General features: G+C 40.3%; 2 protein-coding genes across 4 annotated transcripts in view; both read left to right on the forward strand.

The window, feature by feature from the left end:
* Positions 1–24,583, forward strand: part of LOC110945292 (uncharacterized) — a 119,705-nt gene that overhangs the window by 51,991 nt on the left and 43,131 nt on the right. The window lies entirely within an intron of this gene.
* On the forward strand, positions 17,779–22,768 carry LOC127535448 (uncharacterized). Of its 3 annotated transcripts, XM_051953541.1 has the most exons (4): positions 17,779–18,807; positions 20,380–20,961; positions 21,152–21,295; positions 21,876–22,768. In XM_051953541.1, the coding sequence occupies exons 1-4, from the start codon at positions 18,109–18,111 to the stop codon at positions 21,882–21,884; spliced, it is 1,434 nt and encodes a 477-aa protein (XP_051809501.1). In that variant the 5' UTR covers positions 17,779–18,108; the 3' UTR covers positions 21,885–22,768. The 3 variants fall into 3 exon arrangements, with proteins under 3 accessions (XP_051809501.1, XP_051809502.1, XP_051809500.1); XM_051953542.1 differs by lacking the exon at positions 21,152–21,295; XM_051953540.1 differs by lacking the exon at positions 21,876–22,768 and having other exon boundaries at positions 21,152–21,609.

Raw genomic sequence — 24,583 nt, forward strand, 5'->3', positions numbered from 1 at the left:
TCAGGGGGGAGGGGGGTCACATTAGGACCAGTGTTGTTATTATTGTAGAATGTCCATGCACCTTAGGTGGTTTGATATAACTTTTATGTTTTTCCTACTCCCTGTCAAAGCCACTTTTCACTACATTCACTTTAATTTTATACTTCTGTGCCTTGAAATGTGTAAATACTGTGTATTGAACTTTAATTTCAGTTTTATATACTAACCTCGACTGTTAATGTTACTAACCTGCTTTTTTGTTTTTTTATTTGTTGTATGTAAGGCTGCTGAACACTTAAATTCCCTCGGGATTTATAAAGCATCAAGGAACAGAAATCCTCACAAAACTGCCTCTATGTTAACATATCAAAACAATGACTGAAACCTTAGAGGAGGAAATTCACAGAGACCCATGCTGTGTCTGACTGGAGCTCATAGAGAACAAAGATGAAGATGATGGTAAAGAATCAGATCATAGAAGTGTAACAGAGTGTGTCTCCCTCTAGTGGATGTTATGGAGTTTCTGTTGTCTTTGTTCCAAAGGTTTTTGTACAGAGTTTTACTGTTTCCTGTCACTGTGGGCTGCAGAGCACAGTAGTACACAGCAGAGTCAGACAGATGAAGCTTCTGGATCTTCAAAGCAATTGATGTCTTCTTGAGTTCAGCATCAAATCTGTCTTTCTGGAACTGTGGAGCATTATCATCACCTCCATAGGTACTACGTCGTAAAATGTACTTTGGAAAGTCATTTACTTCTTGTTTGTACCAGAACAAAGTAGGTTGTGTTGTGGAACTGGCGTCAAAAGTACAATCCAGTGTAACTGTGTCTCCTTCAGCAGCAATGACATCTCCTGATGGCTGCATCACTTTGTCTTCTCCTTTACATTCTAGAGAAGAACACAACATACGGACAACGACATGAATCTTTAAAGATGATTGATTAAAGGAAAGCAATCAGCAGCTGTAAAGAGTTTTACTCCATGTAGAATAGATAGAACTTTGTGATCTGCTAATTTGTCTCAGTATAACTGTTCATGTTAAATATGTCACCTACCTCTTATTGTGAGCACAAACAAAGTGACAAACAGACTGAAGTTCACTGACAGCATCTTGAAGATGAAGACAATCTGTCTGTTCTTGGATCAAACTCCACTGTGAAAGTTTGTGTCTTTTCTGTACTTGAGTCCCAGTTTAGCTCCTCCCTTCATCCTTTCCTCCTTCCTCCCACAGCTCTGACTAACAGAGTGTTTGTCTCTATTGGTTTTTCATATTTCTCATAGATAGACTGGATTGTCTCTATTTCACATGTTCAGTGGTTGATGTCTCTGAGCTTTTAATTTGGATGTCTGAGGATCTGCTGTGTGATTTTCTCTTATTTATACCGTACGTATGTTGTTGATACAATGAAACCTTTGGTAATTATTTCAATTGAACACTGGAATGATGAAATTTTTTCCAGACACAGGAGATTCTGACTTGTAGGAAGAAAAAATGTTTCAGAATCTGTTCAGTTTCTCCATCATCAGTCAAATTGATCAAATTATTTGCAGAGACCATCATTTGTACAGAGTTCAGATTCTCCAGTTTTGTCCTTCTAGTGAAGGACAATGTTTAAACATTTCTGTTAATCAAACTGTTAAAACATCAAGAAACAGGCATTTAAACAATGTTTTAAAGTTGAGTTTATGTTACTTGAAATTGCTGAAGAACACAAAGGACTACATTTGGTGTTACAAAGGTGCTGTGCAGTGGAGGCAGCAGCATGATTATAAGGGTACTGCTCATTATTGAGGTAGTTGCACAGTGGCTTGGTGGTTAGCACTTTCACCTTGCAGCTACAAGATCTGTGGTTTGCGTCCCGGCATTCACGGGACCTTTCTGCACGGAGTTTGTATGTTTTCCCTCGGCATGCGTTGGTTCTTTCTAAGTACTATGCCTTCCTTCTACAGTCCAAAAACAAGCTGAAGTTGGTAATTCTAAATTGTCTGCAGATGTGAATGTGGGTGGTATTGTTTGTCTCTATGGGAGCTTTTCCACTAGCACCTACTCGGCTCAATTCGGTTCGACTGGACTCTGTTTCAGTCGTTATCCATTCCAACTGAGTATCACCTCATTGTGAGTGGAATCGTCATGGCACAGTGGCCCGGAAGTCCCTTAACCTCATTTGTGTGCGACACAAACACAAGACAACAATGTAGGACATCAAGGTAACCTCTTCATTCAGCCACGGTACAGGTCTGGTTGCCAATTCAAATTTTGCCAAATTCTGTGAAGAGCAATGTGCACAGTCGCTGTTGCGAGTTTTTGTGTTTTTTAAATGGCAGGTTTGGTTTTCGCGAAGGAGTTCCGTTCGAGTGTGGTCACTCCCTGTCCAATCAGTGGCCTGCACTCTGCAGACGTCACATTATCAACTCGACTCAGCTCGCTTGGAACCCCGGCCAAATAGGTACTAAAATAGTACCTGGTACCAGGTACTACGTCTTGATGGAAAACCTCACAAACCGAGCAGAGTTGAGCCAAGTAGGTGTTAGTGGAAAAGCGCCATATCTGTAGCCCTGTGAAAGACTTGTGACCTGTCCAGATTGTCTTCTGCCTTCACCCAAAGTCAGCTGGGAAAGGTTCCAGCCCCTCTGCAAACCCTATCAAGGATTAAGCGGTGTAAAGGAGGTGGATGTATGGATGGATGCTAATTATTGATCATTCTTAATGATATATTTTACATATAGACCAGCAGAAAACAGGATTACTTTGACTTAAGCCACCTCACTTTGAATTTGTTGTTCTGTCTCCATTCTCAGTGTCTGGTTTGATTTTAACACTCTGGTTTGTTCGTGCAGTCCAATACAACATTCAGTGACTCAGTGGGTTTCACAGTCCAGCAGCATCAAATAACACGAAACTTTTCTGTGTTAAAATCTGAGAACAAAGACTAAAACCTCAAAGGAGGAAATTCACAGAGACCCCCTCCATGTCTGACTGGAGCTCACAGAGAAGATAAAGATAGAGATGATGATAAAGAATCAGTTTATAGCAGTGTAACGGAGTGTGTCTCCCTCTAGTGGATGTTGTGGAGTTTTCTGTTGAATTTGCTCCAAAGGTTTTTGTACAGAGTTTTCTTATTTCCTGTCACTGTGGGCTCCAGAGCACAGTAGTACACAGCAGAGTCTGACACTGCAGCAGAGGAGATCTTCAGATGAAACTTCTTTGACTGCTTGTCATGTCTCAAAGACAACCTTCCTGTTGTCACTGAATATTCTTGGATCAGGAACTGTGGAGATGAACTGGACTTCTGTTGGTACCAGAAGAGGTTGTTCACAGAGCCTGAATAGTTGCAGGAGAGAGTCACAGAGTCTCCTTCAAAAGCCATCAATACATCCTTAAATGGAGTCAGTATATCCTCAGAGGATCCTGAAAACAACAATCATAGATTTCAAAATGACATTTTAATTTTAATTCTTGAAACTGAGTTTAATCACACAAAAAGCAAATCAACTCAAACAACATCCAAATGCTTTACATATGTGTCTCCTCCTTTTACATCTATCTTTTGATGAATTACCAGTTTGAAAGGAGACAACCATCATCCAGATGAGAAGCAGAAACATTATTTTCACTTGTACTGAATGAACAACAGAGAGAACACAGCAGCTCTTCAGCTCCAACATGAAGCCTTTCATATTCTGTTGTGTAGCTCCTCCTCTGGCTGTGCTCTGCTTCTCATTTATTGGTCCATAACCCTACCTGGTAATTTCCACAAATTTAAAATGACTTCAAAAAATCATTGACCTGAATATAGAGAAACTCCTATATATATACATACATACATACAGGGTGTCCCAAAAAATGTATACACCTTTTAGCAGCTGATAACTCCTGTTTACTTGAACTTCCAGGAACAGTCTGTCATGCCAAGCATTAGAGAAGACTTTGAAAAAGAGGAGTTTTATTTTCAGCAGGATGGGGCACCCCCACACAACCATCGCGATGTTAGATCCTTCCTTGATGAGATCTTGCCAAACAGGTGGATTGGACGGAGGGGTTTTGTTGAATACCCTCCATATTCACCAGACCTCACCACTAGGCTTGTTTTTATGGGGACACATAAAAGACAAAGACTACACAATGAGACCTGCAACAGTCACTGAATTGAGAGCAACCATTGAACATGAATGCATGCAAATACCAAGAGAATTGTTTCATGATGTGTGCTATTCCATCACTTCGCGTTGTCGGCAGTGTCTGGACCAGAACGGACATCAGTTTGAGAACAGGCGGTGACAAAACAATAAAATGATGTTTGGAAATTCTTTTACATGTTGAAAATTAAACCAATTATAATAAACACCTAGTTTACAATTATTTAAAGTGTGTATACATTTTTTGAGATGGTGAAGTCAGTGTCTGTGTTTTAATTTCTTTGTTTTATTTTCAGCTTCTCTTGTGTGTTTGTGGTCGTTGTTCTGCTGCTCCTGTCAATCCTCCCACAGTGTTTCATCAGCAGCTGTAACCACAGTGACTGTGAGAAAACAGGAATTAGCACTATCCATCTGATATGAAGCTGTGCTCTCAATACCACTTCCCTCCTCTTTGAAGAGGAGTCTCATATCTGTGTTCAGGTTTTTGTACAGCCTCTGCTACACTTTGTATCACTGTGTCTCTAGAGCACAGTAGTAGAGAGCTGTGTCTGCCAGGGTTAGCTGATTGATGGTCAATGTAGTTGATGTATCTGTTGTTTCTGATCTATATCGCTGATCAGGCACATATTGACCTGTGGCCCCTTTTGCGTTTTTCCAGAGTATAAACTGAGGAGCCTGAAGGTCAGAATGATGTTTGTACCAGTAAAGTGTAACAGGAGCACTGTCTGTCTGATAGTTACATGTGAGTGTGACAGATTTTCCTTCTGTTCCACTGACTTCATCTTGTTCAGGAGAGATTTTGTCTTCAGCTTTTAGTCCTGGAAAAAGTAGAGAAAATGAAGCCATCAGACTCACATTGTCCATGAGGCTGAGAGGAGAAGACAGTGGAAAATGTCACCTGTACAGTGTTACTCTGTGGACACAAACAGCTCAACTGGAGCTCAGATCACAACTAGATTGTACAGAAGTTGATGACAAAGACAGAATATTGAGTGATTTCAACTGTGAACATGAACACAGCAGGTTAAAGAGAAATTCATGTGTTCATAAACTCACCTATGAAGTGAGATGAAAACAAAAAGAGGTAAAGCAACATGTCTTTGGAGTTATTAAAGTCAGACACACATCAGATGAACAATGTTCTTCCACTGCAGCACAATGAGGAAGAAATAATGTGAGTGGATGAGCTGAAGTTCAGTGGGTGGGGCCATTACGTCTCACCATATTTTTTTTTATCATTTTATCATTTATTTCAGTTCCGTTCAACCAATCAAATTGGTTTGTGTTTCCACAGCAGCTCTGTCTCTGATCTTTACTGCTTCATTTCTCTGTTGTCTTTGTCATCAGTCCAACAAGTCACAAATCAGAGCTTTAACAGAGTGTGTCTCCCTCTAGTGGATGTTGTGGAGTTTTCTGTTGTCTTTGTTCCAAAGGTTTTTGTACAGAGTTTTACTGTTTCCTGTCACTGTGGGCCTCACAGCACAGTAGTACACAGCAGAGTCTGACACTTCAGCAGAGGAGATCTTCATACTGATTTGCTTTTCCTCCACTTCAATCTTCAGTCCAGACATTTGCTCTAATAATGCTTTTCCTGAAGCGGAGTGAGAGATCAGGAACTCTGGAGGTTTTCCTGATTGTTGTCGATACCAGAAGTAATAATCATTAGATAGCAACTGAGAGTTATTGTAGGTCAGAGTCACAGTGCTGTCTTCAAAAATGGACTCTTCATCCTTCACTGCAGTCAGTTGTTGACAGTTTACATCTAAATGAAGAGATAAATATTGTAAAAGACCATAATGAATTTTGAATGCTCTTTCCATTGACTTCCAGCAATCACATCCTTTAAATACATTTCTTCTTCCTGCTTTAACCTACCTTTCAGTGTGATCACAAACAAAGGAAACATGACACAGTAATGCAGTGACAGCATCTTCCACACACTATCTGTTATGTTTGGTTTACAGACTGAATGTATGTGACAGTGGGAGTCCTTTTCTGTTCTGCTCTTTGACAGAGTTGCTCCTCCCTCAACATGTTCCTCCTCTCATGTCGCTGGATTGTTTCAACACCAAAACCACACTTGAATAATCATTAAGTGAGGATATTGCTGTGTTCAGCATCATTTTTTTCATTTATTTGTGTTTCTTCTTTGTCTTCATAGTGTTTTTGTGATTGAAGCATCAAACTGGACTGACCTCACCTGTAATACTGATTGAAGACAACAATATGTTTTGGCTACAATCCACTTTTTTTTATCCCCAGCTATTTTTCAGGCCATTTTAGAAAATGTTTTTAGATCGGCAGGAATTCAGCCCTTTTCACAGCTTCTTTGTTTTTTAACTCTGGGACAAAGCAATCACAGCATTATGTGACAAAAGATTGTTAATTTCAAACTTTTCAATCAGAACACTGTTGTTTCACTGAGGTGGGACGGTAGCGACACTTTGTGCCACATCTGCATGGAAACAACATTTAGACAGCTTCCCTTCAACAGTACTTGTTGTTGTCAGATGATAAACACTGGAGAACTGCTGAGTCATTTCTTCCTGATGGTTAAGTCGTCACACTCTGGAAATATTTATTTATTTTCTATATTTTATTTAGAAATGTTCTGGTTACATTATATCAAAAACTGCTGACTTGAGAGAACCAGTATATGTGATCTTTTCCATACTTAACAAGCTGATGATCTCTGATAACCAAGTCTTAAATGAGGGGACATAAATGTTCCTTTTTGCAATGACAGCACCATATTGGATTGTTTTTTGTGTAAGAGGGTGTAAGAGTTTTGAGTTTATGTTTAATGTCTAGAATGGCACAGTATGGGTCTGGTGAGATATTGCATGAACATATATCGGAGAATCAAGTAAATACATCACACCAGAATTTGTTTAGTTTGGGGCAGGACCAGAAAAGGTGGCCCAGGATGTCCTCTGCTGATTTACATTTAGGTCACATCAGAGAAACAGAGAAAGAGTATAGTTTGGTGCAGAAGTAGTGTCGTCTGTGGACCACCTTAAATTAGAGAAGCTGGTGTCTGGAGTTTATAGAGCAAGTGTGGATGGCTTTTGGGCAGGTTTCCCAGCTTTCATCCCTAATTGTCAGACATAAATCTTTTTCCCAGGCTTCTTTTAAATATTTTGTAGAAATGGGGTTATGTGTTGTAAAAATGAAAAATCAACAAATCGAGAGATAAGTCTTTGTGAGTCAGGAGCCTGGTTCATAAGTGTATACAACTCAGTCGGGTAGGGGGAGGATTAAAAATTTGATATGTGGGCTCGAGTGTAGTCTCTAATCTGAAGGTAGCAGATAAATGTAAAGATGGGAGTGTGTATTTTTTCCTCAAGCTGTGTGATGGTGGCAAAAGTGATGTTGATATAAAGTTTTCTTATACTGCTAATACCTTTGTGTCTCCAATATGTAAATGTTCCATCTGTGAGTGAAGGAGGAAAGGCATGATGATTGCAGAGAGGAGTAAAAGCAGAGGTTTCAGGTAAATTAAATGTTTTTCTTATTTAATACCAGATTTTTAAAGAACTTGCAACTATAAAATTATTATCTGTAACAGAAGATGGAGTTTTGGTGAGAGAGGAGAGAAGTGCAGGAAGAGAGCTTTTATGGAAATCTTGTTCAATTACATTGTAGTGGAGACTTTATCTGGGGGTCGGGGGTGTTGCCAGTACATCAGTGCCCTACAGCTTGTGGCCCAGTAATAATGCTGGAAGTTAGGCAGAGAGAGGCCTCCTCCCAGCTTGGGTTTGGTTTTGTGTTTTTTAGAAATATGATGCACCTTGAAGTCCAATATGAAGGGAAGAACAACAGAGTTTAGTCATTTGAAAAGGGCAAATGGTATAAATATGAGTAGGTTTTGAAAGAGGTAAAGAAGTCTTGGGAGTGCCACCATTTTGACTGCATTGACACGATCAATCACAGATATTGGTAACAGTCTCCATGCCTTAATATTCTACTTGAGTTTTTCTATCATGTTCAGAAAATTCAACTATAACTCTGTTTAGTGTTTCTAGGGAGAAAAACTCCTAAATATTTAATTCACTCTGGACATATTTAATGTGTTTATTTGTAACAGAGAAAATGTCATCTCCATAGGAACACATGTAAAAAACAAAATAATGAGCACCTAATGATACAAATACAGTCTGCATCTGCAAAGCAAACAAAATGATTTCTTTTTGTTTAACAGAGTGTGTCTCCCTCTAGTGGATGTTGTGGAGTTTTCTGTTGTCTTTGCTCCAAAGGTTTTTGTACAGAGTTTTACTGTTTCCTGTCACTGTGGGCTTCACAGCACAGTAGTACACAGCAGAGTCTGTCACTGCAGCAGAGGAGATCTTCAATTCCAGATGTTTTTCACCTGACAGTTTCGTGGAGAACCTTGTTGCTGATTTCAGAGTCTCTGCTGCTCTTGAAATGTTCAAGCCTGAGATGTGCATGAGGAACTCTGGAGGTTTTTCTGGATGTTGTCGATACCAGAAGAAATCATCACCAGCACTTATAGCTTTGGAGTATGTGTAGGTCAGAGTCACAGTGCTGCCTTCTAAACTGGACTCTTCATCCTTCACCAAAGTCAGTTGTTGACATTTAACACCTAAATGAAGAGGTGAATGATGTTAAGGACCATATTAAAATCTGACCACATGTTTTAATTACTTACAGCAAACAGATCCTATAATGCCATTTCTTCATCCTACTTTAACTTACCTTTTAATGTGATCACAAACAAAGGAAACATGACACAGTAATGCAGTGACAGCATCTTCCACACACTATCTGTTATGTTTGGTTTACAGACTGAATGTATGTGACAGTGGGAGTCCTTTTCTGTTCTGCTCTTTGACAGAGTTGCTCCTCCCTCAACATGTTCCTCCTCTCATATCACTGGATGTTCTCACCAGCAGAACCAAGCCTGAATAGATTTCACATCTACACAAACACATGAACCTCTGTTATTCTGATGGATTTCATGTTGTTGTGCTTTCAACTCACTTCACAGAATTATCATTTTACTTATTCTGGTCATCAGTTTGAAAACCACCACTCCTCACACAACTTTCTCAGAGGAAGAAACGAGAAGTTCCAAAGCTAATATCCCTTCTGGGTAAATCATTTCTTTATTTTTGTCTGTAAAGGAGACATGTGATGCTTTGACCTCAGCTGATCCAAAATAGTCAGATTTCATTCTTGACTGCACCTGTGATAGTTTTGAATTGAACATTTGTGTCCAAGAATATCCCTAAAATGTTGAAAGTAGCACATCTACTATGTCTGTAAAAAGAGGATGAACCCAGTGACCAAACAACTACCATCAAATCTGCAAACTCTCATGTTTAACTAAATTTTTTGAGGACTTAATCAATACTCAAATGCATCACTTCATATCAAAGCACTGCTTTTGAAATCCTCATCAGTCTGGTTTCTGACCTGAACATAGCACTTTGACTGCAACATGTGAGGTCGTAAGTTAAGTGATTTGTTCTCTAAACAAGACTGAATGATATATTGTCCTTTTCATTGATTTGTCTGAAGCATTTGAAACAGTGAATCATGTTCTTCAAACTGTTAGATCAGTTGATGTTGACACAAATGAATGTAGTTATCTTACTGGCAGAACTTAAGCAAAAGGTGAAGACAGCTAACAACTTGATTTTCTTGAAATCACAAAAGTGGGTCACACAGAGCTCAATGCTCAGTCCTCTTCTGCTCACATTGAGGAGGAGACAGGAGACAACAACATCTGCATCTACACAGCGACCAAGCAGGATGACGACGATTCCAACCATGAAGAGAATTCCACACCAGCTCACTTTATCCTTAAATATACATATATACATTTATTGTGTGTTTTTATTCTTTATTCATAATTGTTCTTACTGTTTTGGTATGGAAGAGGTGCACAATACATTAAACTGTGTATTACACTGTGTATAATTGTGTTTGTGATGTTTATAGCTCTTTAATCTCTTGAATCAGTTACAGGCTTGATTTCATTTATTTCTTGTGTGGCTGCTTGTCTTTGGCCCTGTGATCGTTCAACAGTGATTATCAGTCTTGAATGGAATTCTGTGAGAGTCAAACACAACCTGTCTAGGTGTTGTTTATAACCCTTCATGGTCAGAGTTTACCATCTTCTGTTGCCTGATAGAAGTCACAAACTGGTCTCATGAACATGACAGTGAGTTCAGAGGACTTTGGTCAGCAGATGTGGAACCAGAAGAACCTTTGTGATGTAGCAGAATGGGAGATTGGCAGCATGAATGAATTGATGTGATGAATCATGTCAACATGGAGCAGAACCTCAGAGGAATGTTTCCAGTATCACATCAAAACATGAGAGCAAACAGAGGCTGATCTACTGTTAGTCTGTTGTTCCTAATAATATGCTCACAGAGTGTAGATTGTACCATATCCTAATAAAAACAATACAAGTGTAACAGAGTGTGTCTCCCTCTAGTGGATGTTGTGGAGTTTTCTGTTGTCTTTGCTCCAAAGGTTTTTGTACAGAGTTTTACTGTTTCCTGTCACTGTGGGCCTCAGAGCACAGTAGTACACAGCAGAGTCTGTCACTGCAGCAGAGGAGATCTGCAGATGAAACTTCTTTGACTGTTTGTCATGTTTGAAAGACAACCTTCCTGTTGTCTCTGAATATTCTGCAAAGAAAAGTTGTGGAGATGAACTGGACTCCTGTTGGTACCAGAAGAGGCTGTCAACATAGCCTGAATAGTTGCATGAAAGAGTCACAGAGTCTCCTTCCAAAGCCATCAGTGCATCTTTAAATGGAGTCAGAACATCCTCAGAGGATCCTGAAAACAACAGATTTCATCATGATATTTAGTCGTATAAAACTTGATTCGATTCAAACAAAATCCAAATGTTTTCCATGTGTGTCTCCTCCTTTTACATCTTGCTCCATCTTTTGATGACTTACCAGTTTGAAAGGAGACGATCATCATCCAGATGAGAAGCAGAAACATTATTTTCACTTGTACTGAATGAACAACAGAGAGAACACAGCAGCTCTTCAGCTCCAACATGAAGCCTTTCATATTCAGTTGTGTAGCTCCTCCTCTGGCTGTGCTCTGCTTCTCATTTATTGGTCCATAACTCTGATTGGTAATTTTCACAAATTTAAAATGACTTCAAAAATCATTGACCGGAATATAGAGAAGTTCATGTACATGTTTGGTTTACAGACTGAATGTATGTGACAGTGGGAGTCCTTTTCTGTTCTGCTCTTTGACAGAGTTGCTCCTCCCTCAACATGTTCCTCCTCTCATATCACTGGAGTGTAAGAAGTTGCTGTGAAAAAAACTGAAGCTTTTTTCTGAGCTCAGTGTCAGTGGATGTTAATATCAAATCCTGCCTTTGGCCTTGAAGAATCAAACCCTTTCAGAGAAAATTGAATCCATCTTTAGTATCATTGAACTTTACATGATGTCACATCACTCTGATAAGCAGCATCATTCAGTGACTGTGGTTGATTTGTTCTCATTGAATTTATTCACATCACCAGAATGTCCTGCAGATTCAGCAGGTTGAATCATTCAGATTTAAAATGTACATAAACAGCAACAGTCATTTGTCTCCTCGTTCTACATATGAGACACTCTTTCAGTTTAAACGTGTATGTTTCCATGATAACACGTTTCATGATGACACCTAAATAATCTGTACATAAAATGGACTCATTTGTTAAATATATATATCAACATCTCTAAGTGTAAGATTTCGGAGTTTGAGATGTTGATTGTTACTATGGTAACCTTATTGTACGCTATGAGTGATTCAAATTGTTGTACATCATAATCCGGTCTGAACAAACATGAAAACATGGCATAGAACTGTAACAGAGTGTGTCTCCCTCTAGTGGATGTTGTGGAGTTTTCTGTTGTCTTTGCTCCAAAGGTTTTTGTACAGAGTTTTGCTGTTTCCTGTCACTGTGGGCTCCAGAGCACAGTAGTACACAGCAGAGTCAGACAGATGAAGCTTCTGGATCTTCAGAGGAACTGATGTCTTCTTGAGTTCAGCATCAAATCTGTCTTGCTGGATCTCTCGAGCTTTTTCCACTGATGTTGAGTAAGTTTTTAGCATGTACTTTGGGTAATCGTTCACTTCTTGTTTGTACCAGAACAAAGTGGGACTTGGTCTACTCGTCTCAAAAGTACAGTCCAGTGTAACTGTGTCTCCTTCAGCAGCAATGACATCTCCTGATGTCTGTGTTACTTTTTCTTCTCCTTTGCACTCTAGAGAAGAACAGAACACGCAGACAAATACATGAATCCATAAAAATGATTTATTACATGAGAACAATCAGCAGCTGTTAAAACTGTTTGTTGCTTTTTCTAACTTACCAAAGAGAAGAGCAGCAAGAATAATCCACAGCCAGTGTTCCATGTGTTCAACAAAGTTTAAATCAGCAGCAGAAACTAGATGATGTTATCTGCAGTGAGTTCTTCACAGCTGATGGTTCCAATGTGGAAGTTTGTGTCTCTTCTGTAGTTCAGTAACAGCTCAGCTCCTCCCTGAATCTCTCCATCTCCTCTTTGATCTGTAGTTTCTTCTCTCTGTTCCTCTTCCTCCTGGTTACAGACTGGTAGCAGCATCTTCAACCACTTTGTGGAGGCTGTTCTCGTGATTCTTTGATGACAGGAGTTAAAAGATGGATAATTTCTTCATTGTTGGCAAGCAATGATTACCCACACCACAGCAGAGGAGGACGCAGACAGAGCAAACCAGTTTAACTAGTTCTTTAATAGGTTTCACTGTGATGCTAATGTCTCTCCTAACTGCACTCCTCCCACCTCAACCCCCTTGATACTCATCCTCAACAGTCAGTGGGAGGTCATGGACGAGCTGGGGTAACCTCTCCAGCACATCGACAACATGAGCCTACGTCAGATGAAGGTGTCCTCCCTGTGGAAGACATCCTGTCTAGTTCCAGTCCCCAAGAAACCACACCCGAGCCAAACAGAGGACTTCAGACCGGTGGCCCTGACGTCACACAACATCAAGATCCTGGAGCAGCTCCTGCTTCACCACCTCAGGCCACAGGTCCAACATGCCCAGGACCCACTCCAGTTTGCCTACCAGGAAAAGGTGGGGGTGAAGGATGTCATCTTATATCTGCTGCACAAGGCTCACTCTCACCTGGACAGAGGGAGTGGTGCTGTGAGGATGATGTTTTTCGACTTCAGCAGCACCTTTCATAACATCCAGCCCATCCTTCTGAAAGAGAAGATGTGCAGCATGGGTGTGTGGATCCACCCCTGGTTTCCTGGATTGAGGACTACTTCACTGACAGACTGCAGTTCGTCAGACTGGGTGGCTGCACTTCGGACACTATCGTCAGCAGCAGGGGGCGCCACAGAGCACTGTTCTCTCCCCTGTGCTGTTCTCTCTCTAAACATCTGACTACCAGTATGATCTGAGCTCTGCCACATGAAGAAGAACTCAGACGATACTGTGATTGTTGGATGTGTGGAGGGTGGACAGGAGGGTTGGTACAGGGGTCTGGTGGAGGACTTTGTGGGACGGTGCAGCTCAAACTACCTGCAGCTGAACACCTCCAAGACCAAGGAGATGGTGGTGGATTTCAGGAGGAACAGACCCCATCTCCAGTCCGTTTCCATAGGAGGTAGGAACGTGGAGGTGGTCAGGACCTACAAGAACCTGGAACTGCAGCTGGATGATAAACTGAACTGGTCAGACAACACGGACAGCATCTACAGGAAAGTACAGAGTGGTCTGTACTTCCTGAGGAGAATGGGGTCCTTCAACATCTGTGAGAAACTGCTGCTGATGTTCTACCAATCTGTCATGTCCAGTGTTCTCTTTTACAATGTAGTTTGTTGGGGAGAGAGCATTAAAAAGAGGGATGCTGCAGGACTGGACAGACTGGTGAGGAGAGCTGGCTCAGTGGTAGCACAGAGCTGGACTCTCTGGTTTCAGCAGCAGAGAGAAGGACCCTGGAGAAGATCCTCTCCCTCCTGAACAACACCCAGCATCCTCTGCACAGGACTGTGATCAGGCAGAAGAGTGTGTTCAGCTCCAGGCTGATGTCTCTGACCTGCCTCAGGAACTCTTTTGTCCCTTTGGCCATCAGACTGTACAACTCTTCACTGAGTGGTCAGGGGGGAGGGGGGTCACATTAGGACCAGTGTTGTTATTATTGTAGAATGTCCATGCACCTTAGGTGGTTTGGTTTAACTTTTATGTTTTTCCTACTCTCTGTCAAAGCCACTTTTCACTACATTCACTTTAATTTTATACTTCTGTGCCTTGAAATGTGTAAATACTGTATATTGAACTTTAATTTCAGTTTTATATACTAACCTCGACTGTTAATGTTACTAACCTGCTTTTTTGTTTTTTTATGTTGTTGTATGTAAGGCTGCTGAACACTTAAATTCCCCTCGGGATTTATAAAGCATCAAGGAACAGAAATCCTCACAAACTGCCTCTATGTTAACATATCAAAACAATGAAAACAAACAATTGTGACCATACATTTGTATGGTCACAATTGTTTGGTTGTAGTATTTTCTGATAAGTATTTGATTAGTCAGCATGAATGTCTGTGTTTGTTTTATTTATTATTTTCTGACACCCAAGTTGTGTGATTTATATTGTAGATAGAAAGTAAACAGAAACAGTATTGGGTCAGCAGGTGGCAGTGTAGTCCACCGTCTGAAGGTTTTGTGCGCATGCCCCGTTTCCTTTCAGAGCTGAGAGGACTCGGTGAAAAGCATTAACAGTTTCACTGTCTCTGTTCCTTACCAACCACTTAACCTGTTTTCCAGGTGAGTAATGGTCATGAAATCATGCAAAAATGTGTTATTGGGTGGGTAAAGTGCAGCGTGTATTGTATGTTGATTTCTGTTAAACGTGAGTGTGGAACGAGTGAAAGGAAAAGTTTCTCTTGGCTTAGTGAAGCCGTGCGTCACGTAATGGCGACTTTTCCATGTGCAAGATTGTGTTAGAGCCTTCCCCAAAGGTCCAGACATTGCATTGTTTAGTTAGTTTTAATGGGATTTCGACACTGACTGGATTACTTCAGAATTTTGTACATATTTAAAGAACACTTGGCCATATGGGTAAACGATTCTGTTTAGATGAGTTTTATAGAACATTATTACTACTGTTTGTAAGTCCTGTTGGTGTATCTAGACACCTTTATAATTTTGCATTAGACATGTATGGAAATTAAGAACCAAAAGATGTTGGACAGAGTTAATGTAGAGGGAAGTAGACACAGTGATTTTGTGATTTATCTGTTTAAGCATTGGTATTTGTATGATGTTTAGACTTGAACGTGAATATGCTTGTGAAGTTATGAACAGAAAAAACATGTCTGAATATAATGACTGTGTATACAGAAGAAGGAGAAACAGTTGACATACTGAGGTGGTGAATATACAGTATTTATTGCTGGGTATTGTTGATCCTCAGGGCCAGTGACCCCCTAATTAACTTATTCAGCTGTCAGGGAATCACCGGACCAGCTCTCCATCCTTCGGGTCCGGTCCTACTGCCCCCTGAGATCTTACTCAGAGGGATGCTGCAGAACTGTTAAGCTGGTTGACGAGGAAAATTCGCCTAGCTGTCTCACTGCCTTCATCCAGACGCCGATCCCTTCTTCCTCTGATAATTAATTTAACCGAGTAGCCACTTCGGTAAAGTTAAATTTAACCACCAGACACACCTGTTAACGGCAGCTTTTCCTCTCATAGATCTTGCACTTGTTAAGTTGCTAGGTTAATTCAGAGGTTATGGACATATAGACAACCTCTAGGATATGTTTATATAGGGCCAACCTGGCCCCCATGACTAGGTAACCTTTCAGAACCTTTGCTATTGTTATGCACGCAGTAATCTGACTTTTTACATCCAGAGCTAGATGTATAAGTATTCATTCAGGGATAAAAATAGCACTTGCAATTTGTTGTCTTTAATTGCAGAATAATGCTTTATTAATATAGTTTTAGCAGGGCAAAAGCATAGCCAATAAATCATCAGACAGTTAATCAAACATCACTATTCTTTCAATTGTTTAACACGACTCATTAGTGGAACTATGCTTTCATAAAAGAGAAGTAATATTCACCCAGATTACATAATTTGGAGGGAGAGCAGCTCGGTGTGGCCACACCCGGCTGCTCACCTGAGACCCGCCGGGGCCCAGGGGGAAGTGGACGGGGGTCCGGACCAGATTTAGATCTGCATATATCCATTTTTGTTGTTTGGTCCAGTATTCCTCACATGGAAAATAGAGTTCAGTAATGTTCCTTCAGACAGCATTATTTCCAGATCACAGTTCAGTAATCTTCCAACACTGCAGGAAACGCAGTACTTTGGTCCATAATTCCATCAGAACAGTTATTCCTTTGCAGATCATGTTGAATTCCCTGTCCGAGTTACGTGGTAATCATCCCCTGTGCTCAGACTGATGTCTGGATTGCACCCAGGCAGATACCCGCAACAATCTCCCAACTTGCATCTCGATCAGATGTAATTTATAGTTTACTGTATCTTTACCCCCTCCCAACTCGCACACTTGCCCCATACACTGACCCCATGATCACCTCCACTTTTAAGGAACTGAAACTGTCTGTTTTGGACTGTCCAGACAGCCCATCTTGCCCCCCCCCCCCCCCCCCCCCCGATCTCTCCTGTCTGCAACTCAGCACAGGCTCCTGATCAGGAAATGGAAAAGCGGATGTCAGCCTCTAACCGTTGCTGGCATCCCATTGTGCAATCTTTTGGACAATGTGTACAGACTTATTAAAAAAACCCAATCTATTCTGAGTTTAATCTTTACGGTGAACACTTGACCCTAGTTCACTTAACTCATGACTTCTCACCTCATAACAGTAGTCAAAACTCTTTCTAAAACATCTCAGTTTAATAGTAATCAAAACTCTTAAAAGCATTCCCATTTCATAACGCATAAGTTCCTCTTTTTACTCAAATCTATCAAACACATCAGTTTTCACAGTGAGCTGCTGTTCTGACTTCTACACTGTTTCAACATTAAAGAATGTAAGAATAGACACTTGGTTAGTTCACACTCATTCATTAGGTTATGGCATAATCTGATCCTAAATCACAGTTATATCACAATGTTCCCTTATTTAGCTGTTGTTCTGTAAGAGTCTCCCCTTTGTGGCTGATTCTGGGATCTCATATCTCCATGCTTCACAACACCCCCTTCTATGAGATCCCAGTCAGCCCCTATAAATGGCTGGTTTTGGGATCCCATATCTCCGTGCTTCACAACAGTATAACAAAAGAAATGGGACAAAACAGACAGTATTAATGTTGTTAGTGAATTGATTATGATATTTGTTCATATAAATAAACAGAGCTGAGAGGACTCGGTGAAAAGCATTAACAGTTTCACTGTCTCTGTTCCTTACCAACCACTTAACCTGTTTTCCAGCCGTGAGGCCGGTAACACATGCTGTGTCTGACTGGAGCTCATAGAGAACAAAGATGAAGATGATGGTAAAGAATCAGATCATAGAAGTGTAACAGAGTGTGTCTCCCTCTAGTGGATGTTGTGGAGTTTTCTGTTGTCTTTGCTCCAAAGGTTTTTGTACAGAGTTTTACTGTTTCCTGTCACTGTGGGCCTCAGAGCACAGTAGTACACACAGGGTTCCCGCGGATCCTTAAAAAGTCTTAAAAGGCATTGAATTTATGAATCTAAAATTAAGGCCTTAATTGGCATTAAAATGTCTTAAATCAAGCTTTCAAACGTCTTAAAAATATTGACATGTGATAGATATGATTTTATGATTGCGATTATTGTCAAATCTCAAAATAAATGGTAACATTTATTCATTTATTTATTTAAATAATTTACCGAATGACTCTCATGGTAACATCGCGCCATCACGATAGCGGAACCAACAAAACAGTGATGTGGTTGCAGCCGGGACTCTAAGAGCAGACGCACGTCGTTCATGTAGCAACTTTGGACCAGATGGGGAAGTGCAAGTTCAACGAAAATTGGCTATCCAACCGAGAATTTTCTTCATGGCTGAAAGCGGTACCAGGCAACGTGTACGAAGCACGGTGTATTTTGTGCAAGAAGTGTTTCAAACTCGGCACGATGGGAGTCAAGGCAGTGGAGTCACACATGCAGAGCGCAAAACACAAAGCCTCAAAATCGAGCTGCCAACAAACGCTAGGTATTTCCCGCTTCTGCTCTACTCTCGTCTCCACCGGGCCTCCACCCCCAGCCCCGATATCAGCAACCGGCACCGCAGCACCGCATCTCCGCACTGTGTTCGGCTGTACGCCTACATTGAAAGCAGAGGTACTGTGGTGTCTGAACACTGTGACAAAACACCAGTCATATAAGTCAAATGAGGGAGCTGGAGACTTGTTCCGAGCTATGTTCCCAGACTCTGACATTGCCCGCTCATTTGCATGCGGTTCCGACAAGACGGCCTATATCAGCAAGTTTGGATTAGCGCGGTACATTTCAGAGCAGCTTGTTGCGGATGTTAACAAGGACGCATTTGTTTTAATGTTTGATGAGAGCCTCAACCACACCACAAAAACAAAACAACTGGATCTGCATATCCGCTATTGGTGCGAAGATCACGTCCAGTCAAGATATTCGGGGTCGCAGTTCATGGGACATGGAACAGCTGAGGATTTACTACGCCATTTCAAAGTAAGTAGGCGGCAAACATAAATTATTATGGAAGCAGAGAATTAGAAACATCATCAGTAATTAAATTAATGTAATTTCTGAAAGTATCAATCAAAACTGAACATTATTATATTTGTGAAGATAGAAGTCATGGCTGTTGTATTGGATCACATATTGTGCAAGTGTTGTTTATATTGTATGGTCTTCTGTGGTGGACAGTAGTGAAGTACATTTACCTGAATACTGTACTTAAGTACATTTTTTTGAGTATCTGTTAGGGCTGGGCGATAAATCGATTTTATCGACTTTGTACTTAATGTTGATTTGTTGTAATGAAAGTCGATTTTCTCATCAACATCCGCCACCAACGCCTGCCTGCTGGGCTCCCGTAGTTCAGAGTTAAAATTGGATTGTATTTGTTGGGGTGAAAAATACCACATAATTCATGTATATACTGCTCCCAAAGACAGAAAGAAATCTCTTATTTAATAGACTTTGAGAACTCCTCAGAGTTGGCTTCAGTCTAATTTTATGATGTGATTTTAATACATTTACATCAGAAATTGACAACAGCTGTCCGTTTTGTTCTTGACTGTATTTCTATGCTGAAGTTTTTATAGATGTTTCTATAGGCTTTGTGTAGCAGAGTTGTTCTACAAGCAGGTCAGTGCATCATCGGGTGGTTTAAGAGAGTTATAAGGTTCTGTAAATGCATCGTGAAAACAATACAGCATGTGTTGATTTTAGAAAATGTACTTTGTAATTTGTACTTTTGAATATTCAAGTATTTTTGAAAACATGCACTTTTGAATACTAAAGTATTTTTAAAAGCAAGAACTCTAGTACTTTAACTCAAGTAAAATTTTGATTGAGCAACTTTCACTTGTAGTTGAGTAGTAATATTTGACCAGGAGTATCTATACTTTGTCCACCACTGATGGTCTTCAGCTTTGACTTGTTAAAGTGATATTCCACTTTGCAAAAATAATCCACTCAGTATGTACTCACCTCTATGCCGATGTGAGGATGGGTGAAAATCTTCAGTTCACAAAACAATCCTGGAGTTTCAGCAGAAAACAGCGTTGCAGCTAATTAGAGTAAATGATGACCACGGATAAAATGTTAAAAAAAAAAAAAAATGAAAACAAAATGTCTGTGCTCTCTGTGGTGGTTGATGTATCGTGAGACTTTGTATATCTTTTAATGGACGCACATGTGAAGTCACTTGGATTACAGCACAGAGAGCAGGATGGAGACATTTTGTTTGTTTTGTGTTATTTTTTTAACATTTTGTCCATGGTCATCATTCACTCTAATTAGCTGCAAGGCTGTTTTGTACTGGAACTCAAAGATTGTTCTGTGAATTGAAGATCTTCACCCATCCTCACATCGGCATAGAGGTGAGTACTACTGAGAAGATTATTCTTGAAAAGTGGAATATCGCTTTAAGGTGTTAATATTGCTACCTTTTCTGTGTCAACCTTCCATCTGTTACAAAGACAATATGCTGTATGACAGTTTGCTAAATCTATACTAGATTAATCCAGTATGATTTTTATATGCTTCATGTGCTTCAACATTGTTTATTCTCAGGAAGGTGCCAAAGACCTGGATAGGCGTAAGCTGTTGTCCGTCTCCATGGATGGACCAAATGTTAATTGGAAGTTCCTGGAGCTACTGCAGCAAGAACAGGCAGAGCAGTATGGGGGTGCTCAACTGATTGTAGTAGGAACCTGTGGCCTCCACACCTTACATAATGCTTGCAAAGGTGGCTTTGTCATGTGGCAACTGGACAAGGTTCTGAGGGCCATGCATGTACTCTTCCATAATACACCTGCAAGGAGGGAGGACTTCATGGTTCTTACCAAAACCACACAATTTCCACTGCCATTCTGTGGCCACCGGTGGCTTGAGAACCTACCAGTTGTGGAGAGGGCTTTAGAGCTATGGCCTTCAGTGACCATGTACATGGATGCAGTCAGGACCAAGAGGCTACCAAATCCAGGAACCTCATCTTTTGACACCCTTGAAGCGGCACAGAAAGATCCTCTCATCATGCCAAAACTTCACTTCTACCTGGCTGTCATCAGGACCTTCAGCCCCTTCCTGACCACATACCAGACAGATCAGCCAATGATGCCATTCCTTGTGAACGATTTGGCAGAACTGATGAAGGTAACTGTATTCTACTACTAAGCATTGTTTGTATTTCTGATTTTATACATACATTATATACATGATCTGGCAATTATATAATGTTGAAAAAATCTGAAAGAAAAAAGCAAAGAAGCAAAGGAGTGTTGACATATTGTCAACATATATGGTTGTAATTATTTAGGTTACATTTTAGCTGGTCTGTTTACAGTGTATTTTGAGACGTTTCATCAAGAGAGATGTTCTTCAGGACATCAGTCCACTCCAGTTAGCCAGACTGGATGTTGGCGACAAAAAGAATTGGCTCCATCCTAAGGAAGTGAACATTGGCTTGGGTGCAGAATCAACCCTGAAGGTAGTGTTTCAAGTTATTGTTTAAAATATTACCAGGATCCAAAAAATGGATTTACTAGTTGTTACATTGGTTACTCTCATTATCCCTGTCAGGAACTCCAAAGACAGAAAAAGATAGGAGAACTCACAGTCCTAGAGTTTAAGAGGGACTGCATTGAGGTGATGTCAACTATCCTGCAAAAATTGCAAGACAAGAGCCCCTTAAAATATCCCACTGTGAGGCAGCTGAGCTGTTTGGACCCTAGAAAGATGTTCTCTGATCCAGACTGGTGCCAGGGCAAGATGAGGAATCTCGTCCAGAGGTTTATGCATGATAAGCAATTGTCAGGAGGTGTCTCAGCCGGTATGAGAGAATAGAGCAGTTTAGGTTTTCTTTCTGCATTTACTACAATATCTGTCTCTAAATGTAAAATAAACTAAGAGTGACGCAAATAGCATCTAAAGAAGTATTAGGTATCCAAAAAGCGCATATTATTATTATGAATTTGCCTGATTCTTATCTTGTACTTAATGTGACTGTAAAATAAAGTGTTTGCATTTTTTATTGAATTTTGCCTATGCCTTTGTATTGTTTCTTGCAGGTGACGTGATTACGCAGCAGTTTTGTGACTTCTTATCCATTGAGGCTAGAAATGACACCTTCCACTCCTACCAACCTACTGAGACAAGGGTGGATGTCTTCCTCTATCATGCTTTCCAGAGCAAATGTTACTCTGAGCTATGGGAGTTTTGTAAGAAGCTTCTTCTCCTATCGCACGGCCAGGCAACAGTGGAGAGAGGCTTCTCAATAAACAAAGAGGTTGAAACATGCAACATGCAAGAAGAAACAATGGTCACCCAGCGACTGATCTGTGACTATGTCACCGTTTGTGGGGGTGTCCTCAAGGTACCCATCACTAAGGAGCTGCTCTCCTCAGTTGCATCAGCTAGGTCAAGGTACAGGATGTACTTAGACGAGGAAAAGCAAAAGAAAATGAATGAAATTGCAACACAGAATCAAAGGGCAACTGCAGAGCACATTGAGGAACTTAAGAAGAAGAAGAAATGTCTGTCTGAGGTGGCAAAAGTTCTGCTGGATGATGCCGATCAGCTCGCCACACAAGCTGAGGGAAAGGCTGGCACCCTGATGGCACAGCTCATCACCAAATCAAACACACTAAGGAAGCGGTACAAAGAAAAAATTACAGAATTGCAACAGGTTGAAGAGGAGCTAAAGAAAGCCTGCACATCCATTCCATAGCTGCGAAAAAGAGTAAATGCCAACGGTTATACTATGTTTGGAAGTTATTTGGAATTAATAGTTATCTGCCAGTTGTGTTTTTACTGAGTATTCATGATGCATACATCCTGTTCTGTATTGTTTTCCATGTGTTCAACTGTTGAAAGTGTTATGATTTTCAAAATGAAACTTTTTCACCGGACCAAAAAGTCTTGTTTTATGTTAAAATAAACATTTGGGTAAAATTGTCCCTAACCCTTTGTAATTGATGGTGTTTTTTTAAATTTGTGTTTATTGTGAAATTGGTCTTAAATTTTATTTCAAATGGCATTAAAAAGTCTTAAAAAGTCTTAAATTTAACTTGCCTTAAGCTGTAGGAACCCTGTACACAGCAGAGTCTGACAGATGAAGCTTCTGGATCTTCAGAGGAACTGACTTTTTCTGGATTCCAGTTTGAAATCTGTCCTCCTGGAATTCTGGAGCTTTTTCCACATTCTCTGAGTAACTCCTCATCATGTACTTTGGGTAACCATTCACCTCTTGTTTATACCAGAACAAATAGGGGTACTGGTCGCTAGTTTCAAAATTACAGTCCAGTGTAACTGTGTCTCCTTCAGCAGCAATGACATCTCCTATTGGCTGTGTTACTTTTTCTTCTCCTTTACACTCTGGAGAAGAATAGAACATGTAGAGGAAGATATGAATCACTAAACATGATTGATTAAATGAGAACAAACAGCTGTAAAGAGTTTTTGTTCCTTTTTCTGACTTACCGAAGAAAAGGGGAGCAAGAATAATCCACAGCCAGTGTTCCATGTTTACAACAAAGTTTAAATCAGCAGATAAAAGTAGATGATGTTATCTGCAGTGAGTTCTTCACAGCTGATGGTTCTAATGTAGAAATTTTTGTCTCTTCTATTGTTCAGCAACAGCTCAGCTCCTCCCTGAATCTCTCCGTCTCCTCTTTGATCTGTAGTTTCTTCTCTTTGTTCCTCCTCCTCCTGGTTACAGACTGAGAGCCTATGAAGGTATTTCAGGTGCAAAATGTTTGAGCACCTGTAACATCGAATTTGTAGTTGTGTACATTGAATTTGTATGTGTATCAGCAAATCTGATTTCCACACTCTATGAGTTGTGTACTTGTAAAATAATTTGTTGTATGTGTCGATTTTTTTTCTTCCCACAAATACAACACAAAAATACACATTCACAAATCACATTTACAGGTGCACAAATCACATTTACAGGTGCACAAATCACAATTACATGTGCACAAATACTTCTCTACAAGTCACATATTTCAACACTGACACGCTCACATTTTGCACCTATTGTTGCAGCACACTAAGTGCAAAACATACTTGTGCACGTGTATTGTACGAAGTGAAGCTGAAGTGAGAATTTGAATATGTGCAAATCTGAATGTGAACTTGTGCAATAAGTATGTAAAATAATTTACCATGAAAATAGCTGTGTCCTCTAACACACAAACACAAATTGCTACTTACAACCACTCGAATCCTCCCCACGAGTCACACATTCTCTGTTTTCTACAGGTGCAAATCAGAAATCTGCAGGTGCAAATCAGAAATCTACAGGTGCAAATCAGAAATCGTACTTCCGGTCCCGCTGAGATATTTGGTGCAAAACTACAAAACCATCCGATCTGTGTATAAATTCTATGCTCTGAGATTGACAGGCTTTTCGGCCAGTCAGGGAGACGCTTTGCCCGCCCAGCCAATCAGAGGTTTTTATTCCGTCCGAGGTCACTTTACCGACTTCCGGGTGTGGAATTTCCTTCTAAAATGGACTCTTCATTCTTCACTGCAGTCAGTTGTTGACAGCTGACGCCTAAATGAAGAGATAAATCTGTTATTAGATGTTTTAAAAGTCCAACTAAATAAACCTTAATCTTTTTCATTGTATGAAGTAACACACCTTTTAAAATGGTGAGATATAAAAGAAAAAATCACAATATTCCAATGACAGCATGTTGAACAAAATTAATGTTTGTGGTTTTAGTACTGAAATGTGTTGAATGTGGAAGTTTGTGTCTCTTCTATAGTTCAG

Source organism: Acanthochromis polyacanthus, chromosome 9 (genome assembly GCF_021347895.1).
Source record: "Acanthochromis polyacanthus isolate Apoly-LR-REF ecotype Palm Island chromosome 9, KAUST_Apoly_ChrSc, whole genome shotgun sequence".
NCBI lineage: Eukaryota > Metazoa > Chordata > Actinopteri > Pomacentridae > Acanthochromis > Acanthochromis polyacanthus.

Excerpts from the sequence above, each read along its gene's own strand:
- LOC127535448 (XM_051953540.1), top strand. The coding sequence starts at position 18,109 with ATGGGGAAGTGCAAGTTCAACGAAAATTGGCTATCCAACCGAGAATTT. Across the intron at positions 18,808-20,379 it reads ATTTACTACGCCATTTCAAA|GAAGGTGCCAAAGACCTGGA; the intron begins GTAAGTAGGCGG and ends GTTTATTCTCAG. Across the intron at positions 20,962-21,151 it reads ATTTGGCAGAACTGATGAAG|TGTATTTTGAGACGTTTCAT; the intron begins GTAACTGTATTC and ends GTCTGTTTACAG.